Source organism: Barbus barbus (assembly GCF_936440315.1).
Source record: "Barbus barbus genome assembly, chromosome: 6".
Taxonomy (NCBI): Eukaryota; Metazoa; Chordata; class Actinopteri; order Cypriniformes; family Cyprinidae; genus Barbus; species Barbus barbus.
Window position 1 is genome coordinate 29,066,829 of NC_136734.1, and position 22,074 is coordinate 29,088,902.

A 22,074-nucleotide genomic window follows, 5' to 3' on the forward strand; every position below is an offset into this window, starting at 1 on the left:
TAAACTTTTTGATATACAAGAACATGGATCTCCTGATTAAAAATATGAAGCTTGTTATGTCATACAGCGTTCTTGTTACCTAGGCAATTTCCCGCCTTTAGGGTGCAGGTGGTTTTTATTTTTATTTTTTTGTCAATCATTCACAGAAAAGATTGCTGCTTAAAACTATTTCATTGCAACTGTCAATAAAATATCAAAAACCTCACCAATTCATTGGTTAGTGTTGTTCTTGCTAATTTTTCAGTTGTTTAATGATGAAGTGTGCATTGTTATAAACAGTGGTATGATCAGAAAATGCAAGCTATGTTTAGAACGGATCACGGTCATAAAAGTTTATGAATATCTGCCAATATAAAGCTATTTTTTAAAAAAAGCATAAGCCCATATCCTCCTGAGAGCCCCCCCCCCCCCCCCCCCCCCCAAAAAAAAAGAAAGGTTTAGTGAATTTAGTATTTTTCCATGTCATTACATTGTTTAGACCATAAGAAAAAAAATAGAAACGTAACATTTTATATTTTATTCATTTTTTTCCCCTATGTCCTCTGTAATGGACACTAGGGCTCAGTTTTTCTAAAAATAAAATGGCATGAATAGACATCAGAGGCAAAAACAATGGGATTTTTTTTTTTTTTAATCCCCAGTCAATTTTTAGGTTTCAGGATTTTTTTTTATACTGAACTTTAAGGATGATTCTCTACTATGTTATAAAATATATAACAAAAGGATTTGATATGCCATTTTGTTTTATGCAATATGTGTGTGTAAATTTCCATAAACTGGTTTTCCCATTAAACACAGTGTATCTATACTGTATCTAATTTGCATATTAACGGGTTGCTGTTGGTACAGCATGTTGAAAAAAGAATTGTCATAATGGGAGTAATAAATGGCCAGATTTTCATAATAATATCTAATATTTCATAAGACAATTGATAGTTAATTTTCCTATTCAATTGTTATGTCTCCCAAAATGCACAATAAACATGCTTTTAGTCCTGGTGTCCTCTACAGTGGACATTAATTAAATGATGTCCTGTTTCATAACAGGAAGTCATATTTGAATTTGAAAACCCATAACATTTTCCTGAGATGTTGCTTTATGACAAACAATTTGAAAATTATTCAGATTTAAATGACAATTACAAAATAATCATATTTCCATAAGGATGTAAAAAATTTTCACTAAATTAAATTTAGCCATCTTTAAAGACCTAGGAGAGGGAGTGGTCATAGTGAAACTTCCAGTCATTTAATATCTCTATAAAGCCCTGAATGTGCTCTGTACAGGACATCCAGACTTACAACTGTGACATGTGAGGTCTCAGAGAAATTCACTGAAATAGAATGTCCACTACAGAGGCAAAAACTCCATAGCTGGGTCTCAGGGGGATATATATATATATATATATATATATTTATATATTATTACTTTTATTATTATTATTATTATTTATCAGGAATTGGATTGAAAATGTCAATGAGCGTTTAAGTTTTATTTTATTATTAAGCAAAGTGTCCTGCACATTAATCATTAATTAAAACACTGAAAATATAGCGTTTGTACATGTCCCCAGTGTCTAACGGTACATTTGAACATTAAATATAATGTTTAAAATCCTTCAGAAATCATTTTTATTTTGCATTTTTGTGTACCTACATATCCCATCTGGGCTTTAAATACATTTATTTCAAAATAAATTTATAATATTTTGGATAAAATACACATTTTAGTGGTGTCCCCAATTTTTCACTCAGTCCTGTTACCCTAACACATTCCCCCTCTAAAAAACTGGGAAAATTCCACAAGACACATTTTCAACATAATATTGCAACATCTGGATCTTCTGAAGGCAATGAAATCGAAAGCATGTGGTCTTATTTTCTTTTCTGTATATTTGATGATATTGTAACGGTGGCTGGGTGCGTCATTATAAATATACTGTCCTGTTACCTAAATTATTTCTCAGATGTTACATGTTTATTTAAAAAATAAAAATCTTTGGTGAATCACTATAATTTGCTGAGTATTCTCATAATATTGACATGTACTCCATGTGGCTAGATTATATGTATTTGCTAATTTTATCCTAAAATCTCAATCCTGTTACTTTCAGTCCTGTTACTCATATATCCTATACTTATACTGAGTAAAAGTAACAGGAGTGAGTAGTGTAATCAAATTTATTCATGTAAATATTAGGCGACATCCATATTAATCTAGATAAATTTGAAAATGCATCTTTTTCTCAACGTTTTGGCCTTCTATCCACACTGAGACAATGCTTTTGCCCAAACAAACCCTATGGTTGTTCTTGCATTGTTGCTTTATATTACTTTCCTGCAAGTATGAAAATGTACTTGAAATTTCCTGTGGTAATTATGCATTAGACTCATGTATAGAATGGCGTTTGAGTGTGAGCTGCGCTATAAGAAAACAATATCCAAAGAAAAACTGAAATATTAAGTTTGTTATTTTTAATATCAATTATAATTTGATATTTATATCTTATCTTGCAACCCATCCTCTACCACTAAACATAACCCTAACGAAAACCTCTGCAGACTTAGAAACATGATTTGGCCTTTTTTAGCAGTGAAGTCAGCTCTTTAGTCAATGTTCAACACTTTCTCTATATCAGCGCGGGCATTAACACCTCACATGTGTAGTCAAACCTGTATACTAATATAATGGATACTCCTTCCTGTTACCAGTTTCATTCCTGTTACTAAATAGTTTTTCCTTTAAAAAATAAAGTTAAACCACTATTTTCTAAATTAAGTTTGGTCCATAATTTTTCCCATTGTTTAATAAATTGCATCATAGAAAATTGATGAGGTTTGAGTCGCCTTTAAAATGAAAAAAATGGGGTTGTGTACTTTAGAAAAATACACCTTGTGTAGATAAATAGTGATTTTTTATGATAAAAATAATATTTTTTGATCATGAAACCAACAATTTCTTTAAAATTGCGTGAGGGGGAAATAAAGGAATTTGTTGACATAATTTTAAACATGCTTTTAAAAAGAGAGTTTTGGTAACAGGACTGAGAAAAACGCATCCATCTTACACTTAAAAAATTGTGTAAAAAATTAAATAAAGTTACCTGAGATGGACCAATACAGATTTTGAATAGTTAAATATGTGTATTACTAGATTTGGTCTTTAAAAAACATAGAACATTATTATTTATTTTTTTTCTGAAGAGTTTTGGAAGCAAATGGCACCCTTTCGGTGGAATGGCCCATATGCGTGGTATTACAAAAATCTCTCAGCAACGTTTTATGTAATAATTGAGAATATTTGGTGTAAAATATGCAATATGTTTTTTTTCCCGAACATGGCCATAATCTAATTCTAGAAAGCCAAATATGTACACGCCTTCCCCGAACACCAGAGGGCGATATTTTTCAGCGTAGTTCATGTAGCATATGGATATTAAACTTCTGGATGATATCTGATATCTGTGGAACCCGACGCATATAGTTTTTTTTTGTTACTCTAATACAAGATAAGTGACAATTTCCAAACATACAGAACATTAAAATGAATAAATGTGTTCGTGTACGTAACTCTGCTGCCTTAATACCTCTACGTCACATGAATCTGATAGACATTATGCAGCCCTTGAGACTCTGATCCTCCCTTTCCCATTTAGAGCCTCAATCTGACGTCTAGTAGACTAATTAAATGCTAAAATGTTGTGAATAACTCCCAGAAAAACAGATGAATGACATTATACCATATAACTGAACCAATTTACACTGAAGCACACTTTTCAGCATAGAATTCATTATCATAAAGTAGGATGCAATTATTGTATGTGTATAGTAGGGCAGTCCTTACCTAATGTACATCATTGTTTATGAATACAACTTAAAAAAAAAAAAAAAAAAAAAATGAAACTCTGGTTTTGATTATACAAATGTGTAACATACATTAAAAAGATGAGCTCAAAACCTCAATGACAAAATTAATGACAGGAGATAGCAAAGAACATACAGTTCCTCATTACTAGTATGCCTTCTTTCTTTCAGTGTTAGCGGTGTCCTTGTCTGTATTGATTTATAAGGGTCATATAAGTGCAGCCACAGCATGTATGCAAAAATGATTTTTCTGTGTTCTTTGATCTGTAGTTTTTTTCTGACACAGTCTATAGAATAGGTTAGACTCTGTGCACTTCTAAGAAACAAAACATCCCAGGTTACCTATGTAACCATGGTTCCCTGAGGGAACAAGACGCTGTGTCGAAACGCTATGGGAACACCTTTAGCATGACCACGCTCTGAATCATGTGTGTAATCAGTCCAATGGAGTGGAGAGACATCACGGGCGGATTAACGTAGAGACCAGAAAGCTTAAAAGCATGTGCGGTGGTAACAGCGGCAGCTTCTGGTAGAATGAGGGAAGCACTCGCAGAGATGCTGGAAGTATAGCAATGAGATGCAGCATCTCGTTCCCTCGGGGAACCATGGTTACATATGTAACCTGGGACGTTCCCCTTCAGGAACTCGAGCTGCGTCAAAACGCCAGAGGCGAGGGGAGATCAGAGGCCTCGTAAGAGAGAGAAATGGCATCTACAATCCACGGGTCTGTTTAGTAGTGGGACGACCTCTTTCGGAAGGACCCTAGCAAACGAAAAACTGGTCAGACTTCCTCCACAGGGCAGCTCTGTGGACGTATGCGTCCAATGCTCGCACTTCACACACACAATGAAGCTTCTGCTGGTCTGGATCCCGAAAGGGAGGAGGACAGAAGGCCTGCAGTATGATGGGGCGTGGCACAGAGGAGGGCACCTTAGGCACGTACCCATGTCTGGGGTACAGAAAAGCTTTGGCCATACCGGGCACAAAGTCTAGATAGGAGGGGGCCACTGAGAGGGCCTGTAAGTCCCCAACTCTCTTGAGAGAATAAATAGCAAGTAGGAAAGCAGTCTTGACTGTCAAAATATTTTCGGAGATCTCCTCGAGAGGGTGAAAAGGTGGTTGCACAGAGCCTCTAAAACCATGGCCAGATCCCACGGAGGGACTCTAGAATGTACCGGAGGCCTCAGCTTCAGCCTCAGCGCACCTCGGAGGAAACATGTCACCAGTGGATGTTTTCCCACAGACTGGCCACTAAGAGGGGCATGGTAAGCTGCCATGGCAGCCATGTAGACCTTCAAGGTGGAGTGGGTCAACCTTGCGGACAACCGAGCCTGCATGAACTCCAGAACTGAACCAACTGGGCAGTTGACTGGGTCAAGCTGGTGGTTGCCACACCAAGAAGTAAAAAGCTTCCACTTCAGAGCATACAGTTTCCTCCTAGAGGGAGCTCTGGATTGGAGGATGGTCTCAACAGCCTCAGTTGAGAGACCGGAAGCTATGAGTTGCGCCCCTGCAGGGGCCACACCTACAATTTCCACAACTCTGGGTGGGAATGAAGAATCGTCCCCCTCGCCAGAGAGAGGAGGTCCCTCCTGATGGGAATCTCCCATGGAGAGCCGTCGAGAAGGGAGACCAGGTTAGTTAAGAATAGAAAATGATTATACATAAAATACAGTGCAATCATTTCAGACATAGTACAGTGCTCATTCAAAAAAGGCACAGCTAAACAGATGAGTTTTGAGTCTGGATTTAAATGTGGCTAATGTTTTAGCACATCTGATCTCTTCTGGAAGCTGGTTCCAACTGCAGGCAGCATAATAGCTAAAAGCGGACTCCCCTTGTTTTGTGTGAACCCTTGGAACCCTTTTAACTGATTTAATCCTAATGATTTAAATGGTCTGTTAGGTTTATATTCAGTGAGCATATCTGCAATGTATTTAGGTCATAGGCCATTGAGTGATTTATAAACGAGTAAAAGTACTTTAAAATCAATCCTAAATGTTACTGGAAGCCAGTGTAAGGACCTGAGCACTGGTGTGATATGCTCATATTTTCTGGTTCTATTCAGAATCCTGGCAGCAGCATTCTGGATGAGCTGCAGCTGTCTAATGGTCGAAAAGGGGGGTGAACGCAGACCGCCCTGGTGTTTGATGTAAGAGACAACCGCTGTGTTGTCAGTGCGCACCAACACATGATGGCCTCTTAAGTCCAGGAGGAAGTATTTCAATGCCTGAAACACGGCCAGCATCTCCAGGCAGTTGATGTGCCATGTGAGATGGCGGCCACTCCACAGACTGCAGGATAGATGGCCTCATGACCACTCCCCAACTGGTGAGGGGGGGAGTGGTCCCAACTAAGTTGGGACCACTCCCCAACTTAGTCCGTCATTAGCGTTACACGACGACAAGGAGCTCCCAGCACCGGGCCCTGAGACAAGAACCAAGGTTTCTTCCACATGTCTAAGAATTGCCACTTGAACTTGATCATGCGAAGCGGATTTCCCCATGGGGAAAACCCCTTGGTTTTGAGTCACCACTGTAGGGGTCTCATGTACAGCAGGCCAAAAGGTATCACGTTGGACGCAGCTGCCATCAGCCTCAGCAGTTTTTGAAACTGTTTGACAGTGAGTGACCAGTCTTCTCTCACTCTCTTGACTGCTGTAAGGATTGACTCGATCTGAGCAGGAGGCAGAAGTGCCTGCATCGTGGTCGAATCCCACACTACGCCCAGATAAGTGGTTCTCAGAGCTGGAGAAAGCACACTTTTCTTGCCATTTAGTCTTAACCCCAATTCTTTCATGTGGGCGAGACCACATCTCGATGCCGAATCACCAACTGCTCCGATTGAGCTAGTATCAACCAATCGTCGATATAATTCAGTATGCTGATGCCCTGGAGTTGCAACGGAGCCAGAGCAGCATCCACACACTTAGTGAAAGTGCGGGGTGAGAGTGCCAGACCAAAAGGAAGAACCCGATATTGGTAAGCTTTGCCCCCCGAAAGCGAACCTCAGGAACATCCTGTGTTGAGGAAGGATGGAAATGTGGAAGTATGCGTCCTTCAAATCTATCGTGACAGTCCTCGGACCTGATCTTACTTGAGAGTGAGCATCTTGAACATCTTCAGTTTCCTGACTGAGCGATTCATCTGATGCAGATCTAGAATTGGACGCAACCCCTCATCCTTCTTCGGAACAATGAAGTACCGGCTGTAGAACCCAGACTCCCTTTTGAGAGGAGGGAGCATCTCGGGGCCCACCAGATTGGGAAATACCCCACTGAATCGCGGTGGACGAGACTTGAACTGAATTCTGTAGCCTCTTTCTACAGTGTGCAGGACCCACTGAGTCCTGTCTGCCAGATAGTCTACTAAGGGAATCGGTCTCTCGAGACTGACCTCTGGTGTACTTAGAGCGGCTAGCTCAGTGCCCTGAAGTGAAGGTCCAGCAGCCTCGAGCCTTCATTCGAATGAAGTAAGACTTTGAAAAAGTTCTGTCATCTTGCGTTATATGAATTTCTGTAAATAAAGTGAACCTGGAGTATAGTGTACATTAGAAGGGAAGCAAATTCACACAAAAGACTAAAAGCAAAAGTGGTCAGAGTCACTGTAAACATTTTTGTTGTCATAAATATCAGTTTGTGACTTGTTTTGTGTCAGTTGTTTATGATGCCTCTTTTTTTTGTTTGTAGTGCACATTTTTATTGTGAAAAAAGATCAGGTAACACTTTATTTTAAGGTGTCCTTGTCACACGTTGCATGTGCTTACTATTATAATAATAACAGTATGCAAGTAACCCTAAGCCAAACCCTAATCCTAAAGGTAACACTTTATTTTAAGGTGTCCATAATACAGAGAAATTACCTAGTTAAGTACTTAGTAGTAGCCGTTGTACTTACATGAAAACAATGTACTTACCATGTAACTAAGTTATGGAATAGCCTATACTTACAGTTTGTAATTATGTAGATGTAATAGGCAGCTACTATTACACATATGTAACAGACCGACATATTACATATTACTTATGTAACTAAAATATTGTTACATATGAGTTGCAGACTTTATAAAACGTAATTATAAATGTAAGTACACAGACAAAAGATACTTAAAATAAAGTGTATCAAGATTGTACTTAAGTGTAACTGTGTAACAGACCCGGTCTGTTACATATGTGTAACAGTAGCTACCTATTACATCTACATGATTACAAACTGTAAGTACATGCTGTTCCATAACTTAGTTACAACTTAGTTACATGGTAAGTACATTTTATTTCATGTAAGTACAACAGCTACTACTAAGTCCTTAATTAGGTAATTACTCTGTATTATGATACCTTAAAATAAAGTGTTACCAAATAAAGTGTAACCAAAATCATTTTCAAAGCTTCACTTTTCACAATTGTTGATGCCAAGGCCTGTGTTTATAGAGCGTCAAATTGGCTTTCAGGTTTGGAGCAGTTTCTTGCATCCAGTGATTTTCAGATGTTTGGTTACAGAACAGCCCTGAAGTTTCTCAAGGCCATCAAGTGCATGTTAATGGACACCGTTATAAGTTGAAGGTTAAAATTCTTTCTGTTGGCCTTCAGAAAGCCTCTGGAGCTGACAGATACAAAACATAAAGTGTTTTTGTAAGTATGTCTCCCACGAAGTCTGACTGTAAATTATCCTTCACATTTAAAAGTGTTAGCTGCCTGCGCAGTACATTCATACATACAGTAGAAAGGTTTTTCTTGGAAATCCTGTGGTAGCTCCTAGCCCACTTATCTCGCTTTCACTTATCTCTTTCTTTCTCAGAATGAATCAGTCTCACACTGAGAATCAAAATGATGAACACTATACTAGTGTGTGATTTGCCCTCTAAAATAGTTTATGACCTTAAGATCAAAGCTGCTCCCTTTATATCTCATCATAAAGCCAATATGTTTTGGTTCAGTTGTGAATGTTGTATTACATAAAATTATTGAACTCCGTCTGAATGCTGTTTATATTAAATTTTTTATAAAAAGCTGGTCAGAGTGACTAACCAAAAGGATTGTTGTTTTATAAGACCATGACTAAGAACCGACAATTTTATTACACGTTCTCCTATGCTGCTCGTTAATAATTAGAAATTAATAATATTATTAAAGTAAATTAAATAACTATTAAACTAAAACTTATACTGAATTATATTATATACTAAATCATATATATATATTTAATATTTAGTGATGTGGCAATTTTATTTACTCAAAGTTCAAAAAGTTTTTTAATTGGCCTTTTCCTTATAGGGCTAAATGAATGAATGAATGAATGAATGAATGTAGTTTCCCAGGAAATCTTGGTGCAATCATGCAGTATTCACAGTAGTGATCAACAGTATATCAGCAATAAACAACACACACAAACACACACACGCACAAAGTGTCACGGCTCTGGAAGAGAGATGAGGCGAGGACTCAAGTGCAGGAGAATGGTGGGTCGTTAAATAATAAAATGAAACAAAAACCACCCCGAGGGGGAAAAACAGGCAGGCAGAGAACTGCAGTACATGTAAACATACCCACACATGACTATAAACATCTGACATGAAATAACGAAACAGCACAGGACTGCAGACACCAGGAGAATAAATAGGTAGACAAACGAGGAGGACACAGGTGAAGTCACTGAAACAATAATGAGATAACAGGGAGGGCGGGGTCAGACAATAGACAGGAGAGCACATGGCACAAACCACAAACAACAAGCCATGTGCTCAAACAAACACCCAGTGACATCTGGTGGCCAACCAGGGCACACCAGCAGGACCGTGACACAAAGGATGTGGATCAATACAGCCCATATACAACATACATAAAGACAAAAACATAGCTAAAATTATTTTGAGCTAATAATCATGTTATTATTTCAGTCATTTTATTATTGAAATACTTGTAAGTATCCAAAACTCTTTAAGCAATTTTTTTTTTCAGTGAATGTCTTTATGAATTGTGCCTTTTGGATCTTTGTAAATACATTTCTTTTATTTAATTTTTTCTTGTTAGTTTTTAGTGAACATCCACCACACACCTCAAAAATATCAAATAAATAATGGGTAAGTATTCTGTGAAGCGGTTTCCTACAAGGCAATTATACTAAAGCCAAAATTGCATATTTAAAATAAGTGGTCTCATAAGGAGTTTAAGTCAAGGTGAATGTTATCGGCTGACAGCTTTCTTTGCTTCTCAGTAAGAAACTGAAGATACATTCACATTCAGACATTCATTTTAAAACCACAAAACTTAGACGATGAATGATATCACATTGCAAGCTTTTCAAGATTCCAAGGTATTTTTTTTCCTGAACTTCACAAATACTTTGGACAAATACTATGCTGTTATGGAAGTATGCAACAATAAGTAATGCATGTTGATATTCACAGTTTATTTGTGTTAACAATGCTAATACACATATTGGAGGACTCCTAAATGGCATGAATGAGAGCTTAGTGGTCGCTAGTGAAGGTTTTGGGATGCTGTTTGGGGTTTTTGGTGCCAATTAGCCACTTAACACTTAAGTGGTTAGAACTGTGTGCTCATAAGACAAGGTGGCAGATTTTGTGTTCTTCCAGGAGTCTTGGGGCAGCCATTGAGATATATTATATGAGCGTTGGCCAAACCTGTACAGTTCAACCACTACTAATTTCAGATTCAAACTGAAAAAACAAACCTGGCCATAACCCAAAGCTATGTATAGAATCTGAACCATAAGGCCACACCTCGATCCAAATCTCAAATCTCTATTCTTGAGGCCATAGAACACTTAAAGAGAAACTGAAGAACAAATGGGTGTGATGCTATTTCAAACTTATTCTGGTAAAAGGAAGCTCTGGAGTTTCTTCTGGTGGTGCATAAATACATTCAATACATTCAAACTGCTACTGGTCTATGATGTTTACATATTTTCTTTGATGTGAAAATTCTCTCTGATTAATTTTTTACATAGTCCATCAAGGTCAAATATGAAAAACGAAGAAAAATCTTTCTGAGATTGTATCTGAGAGAGAGGGCCTTAGTTTTGACTTTGATCTGACTCCCGTGATCCATCATTTGATCTGATCAGAATCTCATGAACTGATTTGATCCCAAGATCAACATGAGTGCACCATGAGGAGATCAGATGACAAAAACCTGTCAAGAACTGAATTTTAAAGTAAACTACAAAGATAAAGAAAATGTGTTTTTTCTTGTGCTGGATTCCTTTCTGTAAGTATCCCTTTCTTTAAAGGGATACCCAAAAAGGAAAATTCAGTCATTAATTACTCACCCTCATGTCGTTCCAAACCCATAAGACCTTTGTTCATCTTCGGAACACAAATTAAGATATTTTTTATTAAATCTGAGAGCGTTCTGTCCCTGCATTAACACAGTAATGCAACTACCATGTTCAAGGTCCAGAAACGTAGTAAGGGCATTCCTGAAATTGCCCAAGTGACATCAGTGGTTCAACCTTAATTTTATGAAGCTACGAGAAGACTTTTTGTGTGCAAAGAAAACTAAAATAATGACTTTATTCAACAATTCCGGGTCTTTCTCCCCTGTGCATTCATGACAGTACCACAACGGATGCATGTGCATTCCTCTGCTTGTAAACAAAGCGCAGCACATACGTTGTGATACTCTCATGAATGGCAGTGGAAACTGACCCGGAAGAGAAGAATTGTTAAATAAAGTCGTTATTTTTGGGGTTTTTGTACACAAAAAGTAAGGAATGGAAAGAACGTGAGGCGACCCATACCCGGAATTTGTGCTCTGCATTTAACCCATCCAAGTGCACACACACAGCAGTGTGTAATGAACACACACACACACACACACACACACACACTCTCACGGCTCAGTCATTTATGCTTCGGTTGGGGGTTCGGTGCCTTGCTCAAGGGACTCACCTCAGTCGTGGTATTGAGGATGGAGAGAGGGCTGGACATTCACATTCACTCCCCCTACCTACAATCCCTGCTGGACCTGAGACTCGAACCCGCGACCTTTGTCGACTCTCTATCCATTAGGCCACGACTGCCCCCTCAAAAAAAGACGCCACCGCCGTGCCGTGAGATGGCAGTAACGAACACACTGAGCTACTGAGCTGCGCTAAGTATTCATCACAAATATCTTAATTTGTGTTCTGAAGACGAATGAAGGTCTTACAGGTTTGGAACAACATGAGGGTGAGTAATTAATGACTGAATTTGCATTTTTGGACGAGGTATCCCTTTAAGACCAAGGCTTCATTCTCTCTCCTTTTCTCTGTGTGTTTAACCTTGTCCACATCAGGGTTGGCCTTACCATGGAGCTTGCAGCTTTGTCCTTGAAACAAAGAACATCCCAAAATTAGATGCAGAGCCTCCTCATTCATAGACCCACATGCACACACGCTTGCACAGCAGGACAGCATGGCTTTTCGTAAGTGTGTGCAGGTCCTGCTCCGTTCCAGCTTGGCTCCATTGTGCCACCCAGGATCCACATGGACCCATCCAAGATTTCTTCACACAGTTCCTAGACTCTGCAGTCAATCCCAGCCAAATGGGTAAGGATCAAATGTACTGCTCTTGTTGTTTCACATAATGCTTTGTCTCTGCACATGGAATATGTCAAATCTAGATATCTTAAAACAAGTCACACCATCCAAATAATATCTCATCTCCGCATTAAAAGCCAACTTCATGAGCAGTGTAGCCAATGAGGTTTGCTCATTTAATTGAAATGTACAAAGAAAAATGACAGATACATTGTAATGGCCAGCTGTGCAAATCACACCTTTTTAAAGAGGGGTTGGAATAGCATAATATGTGCATGTCGCTAGTCTAACGCTAGTCTAATTACACACAGACCCAGGTTTAGTAACCCAAAGGTACAGGTTACTGAATATAAGGAGTATTTTTTAACAAGAAATGATCTACGATTCTACAGTATGTGGAGAATAAATTACAGTTATAGCCTATGTCTGGTTTGCTTGAGTGAAAATGAAATACTTTGTGTTCCTTTTTTGGGACTATTCTATCACATTATACTTCACATCACACTCTGATAATACCCTTCTTGTTTGATTCAGCCGTTCTCCGATGAAAGAGATAATGTTAAAGATATTGAATGCATTGAATGACCAACTGTCATAGCTCTTAGTAACTAGTTGGTTTGTGTGCGTGTGTACAAGTGCAAGTAGTAGTGTAAACTTGACCAGAGATATGACATTTTTTCTCTTGCTCAATAGAAAAATACATTTAGAAGAAAAGTTTTTGTTCATACAATATAACATATCTTTTGTGTTTAACATAATAATGAAAAATAATTTTGGTTTGGAATGGCACAAGGGGAATGGCATGACAGGATTTTCCCTTTTTTGGATGTATTGCATTTCCTAAAACCTGAAAATAACACTTGTGGAAGGAAATTTAAATCAGCTCATTATATCATTGGCTTTGGAAATGTTTTGTCCACAGCATCACTTTGAAAGATCACTAGAACTCTCAATGTACTCATTATTTTATACATCACATGACCTTAGACCTTTGTATTCTTAGCTTTGCTTTTTAAGTTTTTGCTTTTATTAGGCTCTTAAATAAGGTGAAATAGCCCCACCGGGGTTCCACAGGAATCAGATGGTGTTTCTATCAATGCTGCACAGATAACACAAACTCATTCCCCCATCTGCCTCTGCATCTGTAATCTGAGAAAGGATCTGTGCATTCCTTGACATATCGGACTGGATGACTATTGACTGCATTTGACTCAAGCTCAATAAGACTGTCTTCTCCCTCCTGGCCAAAACCTCCCTTCACCAAATCTCTTTTGATCATGCAAAAATACAATGAGCGAAAGTGTCCACTAACAAGGTGATTAGTATTTATATTTATTTTTTCACGAATTCCAGTGAGATGTGAGGGACAAAAGTACTTTCTGTTCAAAAGGATCCATTACAAAACCATGCATTACAGAAAACAGGAAGTGTGAACAGAACTATTTCTATGTAAAATAATACTTATTTTTAGACCACAAAGATATGCTCAAGTATTTATATAAATGTAGACAAATTACATTTGACATGTCCAGATGCTGTATGCTCCACAACATAAGGAAAACAAGGTCCTTTCTTGAAAAACTACTCGTTAAAATCCTGGTCCTCTTACACGACTGGGCTGTCAGAATCCTGGAAAATCTTTACTACTCATTCCTTTTCCTGTCAAGCCACCAGTAACTATTAGAATTCAGTGTCAAAGGCCTGTACTCGATCATCAAATGCTACATGTCAGGCTGGCCATTATTATCAGCCATTTCTGGTAACCTGTCCATTCTGTATTTCCACCTGAAGGATTGTGCTCATCCAGGTCTAGAATCCCCATCATCCCTGGACATTGGTGAAACAAAGCTGCAATTACTAACACGTGATTGGACTCTCCAGCTATATTTAGACAAAGCCTTGTGTCACCCATCCTTCAGACTCAAGCAAACTAGATCTAAGTGTTTTTTGCTCACACAGCAGTAAAATATGTGTGTCAGTACAATTTCTTGGACTCATGACGTTGGAAGTGGTGTGTCAGTTTTAAACATTTCGAAAAAACTGGTCTATAATATATCTAATTTAAACAAATATCTATAGGGATTAGTCCGCTGTACACTGCCAAAAAAAATCCGTAAAATTTACTATAAAAAACTGGCAGCTGTGGTTGCCCGAATTCTATCGTAAAAAATACGGTAACAACATTTTAGGTTTTTACGGTTTTAACTTAAAATTACAGTTAAATACCGTAATTTCATTAACTGATATAATTGTCAGTCCTCTGTCGTGTGTGTCATGTGTTCCTGCCTCTTGTGTCCATATTTGGTTTGTTTCCTGTCCTTGTTATATGTAATCATCATGTCCAGCTGTGTTTGCCTATTATCTATGATTTACCTGTGTATTTATAGTCCTGTCTGTTCAGTTAGATTTTGTCTGGTCTACTCGTTACCCCCGGTGTTTCCTGTCTGTAAGCCTTGCCTTGTCCTGCCTTGTCTTGTCCTGATGTCTTCAGTAAAGACTATATTTTGAGTTATATCCTCGTCTGCGTGTTCCTGTGTCCTCCTCGTGTGTGTACCGTGACAATAATGTTAATATACTAACCTATTGAAGTACTGAAATCTGTTTTGTACCTTTGAAATACACTGATAATAACCACCAAATGCAGGTGGTGATGAGAAAGTCACATGATGAACTAAAGCCCATCACAAGCAGCTTTTAAATACTAACATATAAAGAAGGTGCACAGTGTTATTCACACAAGCACTAAACACCATCATGGTGAGACTCATTAAACTGAAATATGCAATAAACATTCATTTAACAACATTAGATGTAACATACAACCGTAATAAACATAACTGATAAGAAAAAAACTAAGAAGAAACATAGTTATTTCAAAGAAAAAACATCAAATTCAAACAAAATTTGAAATGCAACGCAGGGAATTCTGGGAACGTCAGTTTACGTTTTTTTTCCCTGTAAATTTTACAGGAACTTACCATTAACCATTAAACAGATTTTCACAGTTTTTTTACCGTTAAAATCACGGTCATTTTTTACAGTGTAGTGAATTATAATGGTATTTTTTAGGCATCTTTCGTGTTATGTCTCCGATTTAAATGCATGATATTTCGTAATACAGACGTACATCTGTTGTGAGCTAATGTGTGTGGGTGATGAAGGAAAGAAAAGGAATGGGATTTTAGTGGAATTTCATTTGTTTGGGAGTGGGCTATTTTGTAAACACCTGAGGACATCGGCACATTTGGCTCTCCTCAAGACTACACACCATTTCTTCACATAAAACCCAGCCAGCACATCATACTTCCCTGAATCTATCACCACCTTTTTTTAATACCCCGTTTCCTCATACGTATTTCTCTATATGAAATAAATAGTTAAAATGCAAGGCCTCAGTAACTTGCAACAACCTCCATTACTTAAATCCAAAACTCAGAAGTGTGTGATTGAGGAAGTATAACCCAAAGCAAAAAAGCTACACAGCTGTCAAACTATGCAGGGATGTAACAATATGCTATTCATGGATGGGTCACACTGAAAGGCGTTCAGAGTCTCCTGTGTTTAGTGCATGAGTCATCACTGAAAAGACTAGAACGGGAACAGTCACATGAAAAATCTGACACGGCATTTGTCATCTGCTTCACAGAACCACCTAATTCACTTAAATTTAAAATGCAAATTGTCCCAAAGCAAGTTTGCAAAGAATAGTCCCTTATGAAACCTGGGCTGAAACTAATTTGTCTTTTTAAAATAAACCCTTGTCTGACTGAAATTGAGTCAGTCAGATTTTTGCAAAGTTGGACAAACAGACTTAGATAATATGATTTGTAGCTCAACATGATCCAGCATGTATACACATTAATCGATTGTGCGGATGAGGTGACGTCTATTTAATGACTTAAATATTCAGTTACGCATAGTGTCTACTTGGACAGACAAATAACAAATGTACGTGGACTACATGAATACTCATAACTCAATTATGACTGTTCACATAACGCAATGACAAATACCCTAGTCAGGGTATTTTTTCTTGTGTTGAGAGGATGGTAAACTACGTTTTCGACTTGTAGCAAGTCCAAAAACACTCACATTTGAATTGTAGCCTTTTTCTGGGCTTTGCTATTTAACTGCACTGTTTAAAGACTAAGAAAGGCCAGAAGATTATGTTTAATGTCATATGTTTGACAAACGTCTAATTAAAGTATTTATTTTTTCATTTGGTCTGGAATTACAAAATTCAAAGGTATCCGTTGAGTGTGTCATTGTCTATGATTTACAGGCAATTCATTAATGCCTAACTGATCAATCATAAGAGCCCTCCTTTGCACATGAACGATTAAGAGATTGAAAACACATTGAATTATTAAAACTAATCAACATTCTTTGTGTAATCAAGAGTTAAATTAGTGAAGAATTCTGCAGATTCTCCCTCTTTAATTCTCCCTTTTAAAAAAAAATTAAAATAAAATAACTCTTGTTCCTGCTCAGAAACTGTATTTCACTTTAATACTATACTTGACTCATCAAGCCAAGCCAATCCATTGTTTACAATTCTATTTGTCCTTTTTTTTTTTTGTCAGAATGTCTCTACCAAGAACATCAGTGCAATGAAATGAGTTCAGTGTGTTTATCTGTGTGTGTGTGTGTGTGTGTGTGCTCTTAGTTCCTCGGGCTCTAAAGTGCTGGTGCACTTTGTAAATCAGTCGGGGGTAAAGAGCAGTGTGTTTGTCACAGAGGGAGAGACTCTTCTAGACGTTGTCATCAAGAAGAATCTTGACATCAGTGGCTTTGGTAATGAGGAATTTTTTTGTATTAGTTTGGCTCCATGTGATCAATCTGTTTTAAATGTGTGTGTTATGGAATGTAATGATGTATCTGTAATGATGTTCCCACTACTTGTTTTCCATTTAACCTATTTTAAAGCATTTTGTTATGGCTTACATGTGACAAAATCATTTTTACTTAAAGTCAGTATGAAATAGAAATGCTCATCTTTTTTTCTCTGATGGGATGTATATCTAAGTGAAACAGCTTCTCAAGACAGAATAAAAAATGTGGAGTGGGACTTGATAATGTGCAGTATATTGAGAACTGATTGGATCTAAAGATCTGTGCGAGATCAATTTTATGTTCTGCTCCTAAAACAAGTTACATTTCTTGTTATTATTGTTATACTTAACTTACATGATAAAAATTGCATGACTTACATGACTTAAAAATTATATATAGATAGATAGATAGATAGATAGATAGATAGATAGATAGATAGATAGATAGATAGATAGATAGATAGATAGATTGATATACTGTAGATATAGATACAGCAGATAAGTTACATTTATAGTAAGTTATAAATAGTTCTGTTCCAGTAAGATTATATTTTGCTCTGGTGTCATAATCTTTTTTTCCCAGCTCCCACACGCATTTTTTTTTGCATTTTACATTTATATTTTACTATCATCCCACAAATCATTATTTCTGTCACTGGAAACATTAAAATATATGAAAATATATGAAAAGTACTATGTACAGAAATTATGCTTACCTATTTATTCAGATGCTTTGCATTCTTGATTCATTCTTAAAAAACAAACAAAAAAAAGGAATAAAAATGGTTCTGTTTTTATCCTGGTAGGTTTAGGGGTAGTGTAAGTGGATAAAAAAATATAGTTTTTACAATATAAAAATCATTATAGGTACGTCTATGGAATCCCCATAAACATAGAAACTCAACGTGTGTGTGTGTCTTAGGAGCATGCGAGGGCACTCTGGCCTGTTCCACCTGTCACCTGATATTTGAGGAGAGTGTGTATGACAAACTGGAGCCAATGGTGGATGAAGAGGTTGACATGCTGGATTTGGCTTACGGACTCACCAAGACGTAAGACACCTGGATCTAAAGTGTCAGATTGTGAAGTCAGTAGAGCTTTAATGGTTTAGAATGATTTATCCAATGCTAATCACAGACATCCCACCTCTCCCAGAAGGCCTGGGAGACCAATATGTCTGCTGTATATTGATAGCAGCTCCCTGACTCTCGCAAATGGGAAACTCCTAGACTCCTGGAAATCGAGTGAGAGAGAGAGAGAGAGAGAGAGAGAGAAGCCCTGTTTCCAGGCTATTAAAGGTTACTCCACCCCAAAATGAGAATTTTGTCATTAATCACTTACCCCCATGTCGTTCCAAACCCATAAAAGCTTAGTTCGTCTTCGGAACACAATTTAAGATATTTTAGATGAAAACTGGGAGGCTTGTGACTGTCCCATTGACTGCCAAGCAATTAACAGAAAAGTCTAAAAAACATAGTCAGAATAGTCCATCTTCCATCAGTGGTTCAACCGTAACGTTATGAAGCTACAAGAATACTTTTTGTACACAAACCCCCCCGGCTTTATTCAACAATTCGTCTCTTCTGTGTCAGCGTATCGCCATTTTGGAGAATATCTGCTGGACACAAACTGCATACACTGTTCCGTGTCAGCTGCACCAATATGAAAACAAAATAAACACTTTTGAAATGTTATACTTTACATGTAATGAATCTAGTCAATATGAAAATTTCACTTTATGAAATGTTACAAAAAAAAAAGAAATTATAATTTTTCAAGATATTCAAATTTTTTGAGATGCACCTGTATATGTAACTGTCCTTGTTGTGAAGACCATGCAATGGATGCTTCAGTCAAATGGCAAACTTTGACTTAAATCTACTGTAAAAATTAGCCTTCTTTTTTTGTTCACTATGCTAATGATTTTTGCTGCTGTTCTGTCATTGGCTTAGATCTCGTTTGGGGTGTCAGGTGACTGTGGAGCGCTGGATGGATGGAATGACAGTTCATGTTCCGCAAGAGATCAATGATCAGCGAGGAAAACAAGAGGCAGTGAGCAGCAAATAATACACAAGCAGTAACATGTACAATTTCCATGTCAACTTAACACTTAATATACAGTAAGATCTGTTTTTCTATCTAATGTTTTGAGGTATGTGTGTGGGCTGTCAATCAATACACCAGTGTGGATATTCACTGTACTGTGGAATTACAGATGCTACGTCTTGGAAATATGTCCCAAAATAAAAAGTTTCACATGTCAACTTAGCAAGTAAAGTAACTTGTCTGCCAGTTTTGTTCTGACCAACTAAAACAAAGTTTTACAATAAATCGCGCTACCAGTGGTGAATAAATCTAACAATTGCAAAGTTAGCTCAGATCACATCAATGTCACGGTGCACACAGCAGGGAGGAACAAGGAACACGTCGTAGCTCAAATAACATACTTTACTGAAGACAGGGCAGGACAAGGCAAGGCAAACACAGACATCAAACAAGTAGTAACAAGTAGACCAGGCGAAATGGCACTACACAGACAGGACTATAAATACACAGGTAAATTAACGGACACGGCTAGACACGAATAAACTAATGATTACATCAGACAAGGACAGGAAACAAACCAAATAAGGGCACAAGAGGCAGGAACACATGACACACACGACAGAGGACTGACAATCAAACTGTGCAAATTATTATTGTTATACTTTGACATTTGAATGTCATCGAAATAAATAGTTCTTTTAACCTTCAAAATCAATTTAATGCTCCTTAAAACTAGTTCTCTTTAAATCTTTTGTAAGTAATCAAATGTTCATTTAAAACTGGAATATAATCTAATTTCAGTCCCTTACTGTCTTACATGAGTTTCATTTCCATCACGTACCATTTCAGACTCTATTTAGTTTCTGACAAGTTTAATTATTCCAGCTGCTGTAAGAAGAGGCTTCAAATGATCTGTCACCTGCATCATCCACACACATAGTCATATAGCCAACTAGCTGGGACTCCTTCTTTATATACACAGATGTGACATAATGACTCAAAGACCCAAACCACTCAAATTCCAAAACAATATTACAAGCTTACCGTTGTGAATTGGGCTAAGGTAAGGAGATAGTTTTTCACAACACTTGTTGGTTATGTACTTACTCAGTTATTGATTTTGAATAATTTGAACCAAAAAAAAGTTACATGAAGCAGCTGCTGGCTTGAAACATCTTTTTAAAATGTATTACAATAATTGCACTTATAGGGTTTAGGCACAAGGCATTTGACACTGTGCATTAGACTTTAGATGACTCACTTCCAACTCACCTGCATGTTTGAAAGTTTAAAACCACATCCTTCTGGACAAATGTGAATGTGTGAGTCAAACTGGATACATCAAACAGCAAGTTATTACTGTTGTTAGCCAACACAGCATAAGACCATTAGATCAATACTGCTTAAAGCTTCGTGCTAGTAAGTCAAAGGTCATACATCCAAAGAAAACTCAGACGGTGAATTCAAGAAACAGCTTATAACCTATGATTAACCTCAGGTTGTTCTGGGGGAACTGCATGTCACTGAGTAAGAAAACAACCAGCTTTACAACAGCTTTACTTAAAGAATGTTGTTTATTTATACAGTTTATGCGAGGACCATCAGTGTATTGTTATTCTTCAAACATTGTTTAAAATTGTGTTCTTTTCCCCCACCACTACTAGTTTCTGCAGTTAATTAGACTCTTTTTCTGCAGACTCTTTTTATACTTTGCTTTTTACAGATTATATTTGTTTTTGTTTGTCCTTTCAATTCATAAATAATAATTTGTGTGGATTTAGCCCCCCCTCCCCAAATTGCCCACACCCTATATAACAGTAAATTACACTTTCAAGATGGCTTTTATGAAACCTCCTTAAATTCAAATTAAATTTAAATTCAGCAATTCAATTGAAACTTTGCCTTCTCAGTTCAGTTCTGATAGGAGTAATGCACACAGAAACAGAAAACAAGTGTCATGACAATGTTGACTCAAACATTTTATTATTGTAAGACCAGATGCTAACACCTAAGCTTAACAAAAATCAATGTTTTGCAGCGTTGCAAGCACTGGTATTTCTTTCTGGAAATGCAAATGTACTTTTCTCATTAACCTGATAAAATTAAATTTCTAAAAGATAAATTTCCATTAGTGATTATTGTTTGATGTTCTAATAAACTGTACACAGAATTGAAATACTAAATGTAAACAAAACACGGTTAGATTTAATTAACAGATAACACACTCCCACACACATTACAACACATACTAACAATGAAACATTAATTTCACAACTCCAGTTGTCTGTAACGAGGAACTTGTTCATGCAAACTGTCATCAGCAGTATGATCAGCATGCTAAACACTAGTTGTCTAAATCAGGTTGAGAGTGTAAGAGTACTTTATTAAAATGTAATGATCTGTGATACAGAAAGCACTGCACTAATCTTACTTTTCTGGCATTTGTTTTTTTCATCTATGTATCCAATTTACCTGTTCATCCATCCAGAAAGACTGCAGTAATATAGAGCCAATAAACACAAACACACACTATAAATGAATAGATTATATGTAAAACATCCCGTGCTTCTATTTATTTGATATTTTCCTAAGACATTTTGCACAAGAATAAGCAGAGGTGGGTAGCAATGGATTACATGTAATCTACATGATGATATAATCAGATTCCAAAAATGGGTAACACTTTATTTTTTGGTGTTATTTCCTTGTTACACGTTACATGTACTTACTATTATAATAACAATAAATTATGCATAATTACATGCAAGTAACCCAAGGCCAAACCCTAATCC

The 22,074-nt window shown here is 37.2% G+C and overlaps 1 protein-coding gene across 1 annotated transcript; it reads left to right on the forward strand.

The window, feature by feature from the left end:
* Positions 1–12,248: 12,248 nt before the first annotated feature.
* Positions 12,249–21,394, forward strand: LOC306871906 (adrenodoxin-like). The gene is made up of 4 exons (XM_079420155.1): positions 12,249–12,413; positions 17,071–17,198; positions 18,159–18,288; positions 19,189–21,394. Exons 1-4 carry the CDS (start codon positions 12,280–12,282, stop codon positions 19,301–19,303), a joined length of 507 nt encoding a protein of 168 aa, XP_079276281.1. The 5' UTR covers positions 12,249–12,279; the 3' UTR covers positions 19,304–21,394.
* The last annotated feature ends 680 nt before the right edge of the window (positions 21,395–22,074 follow it).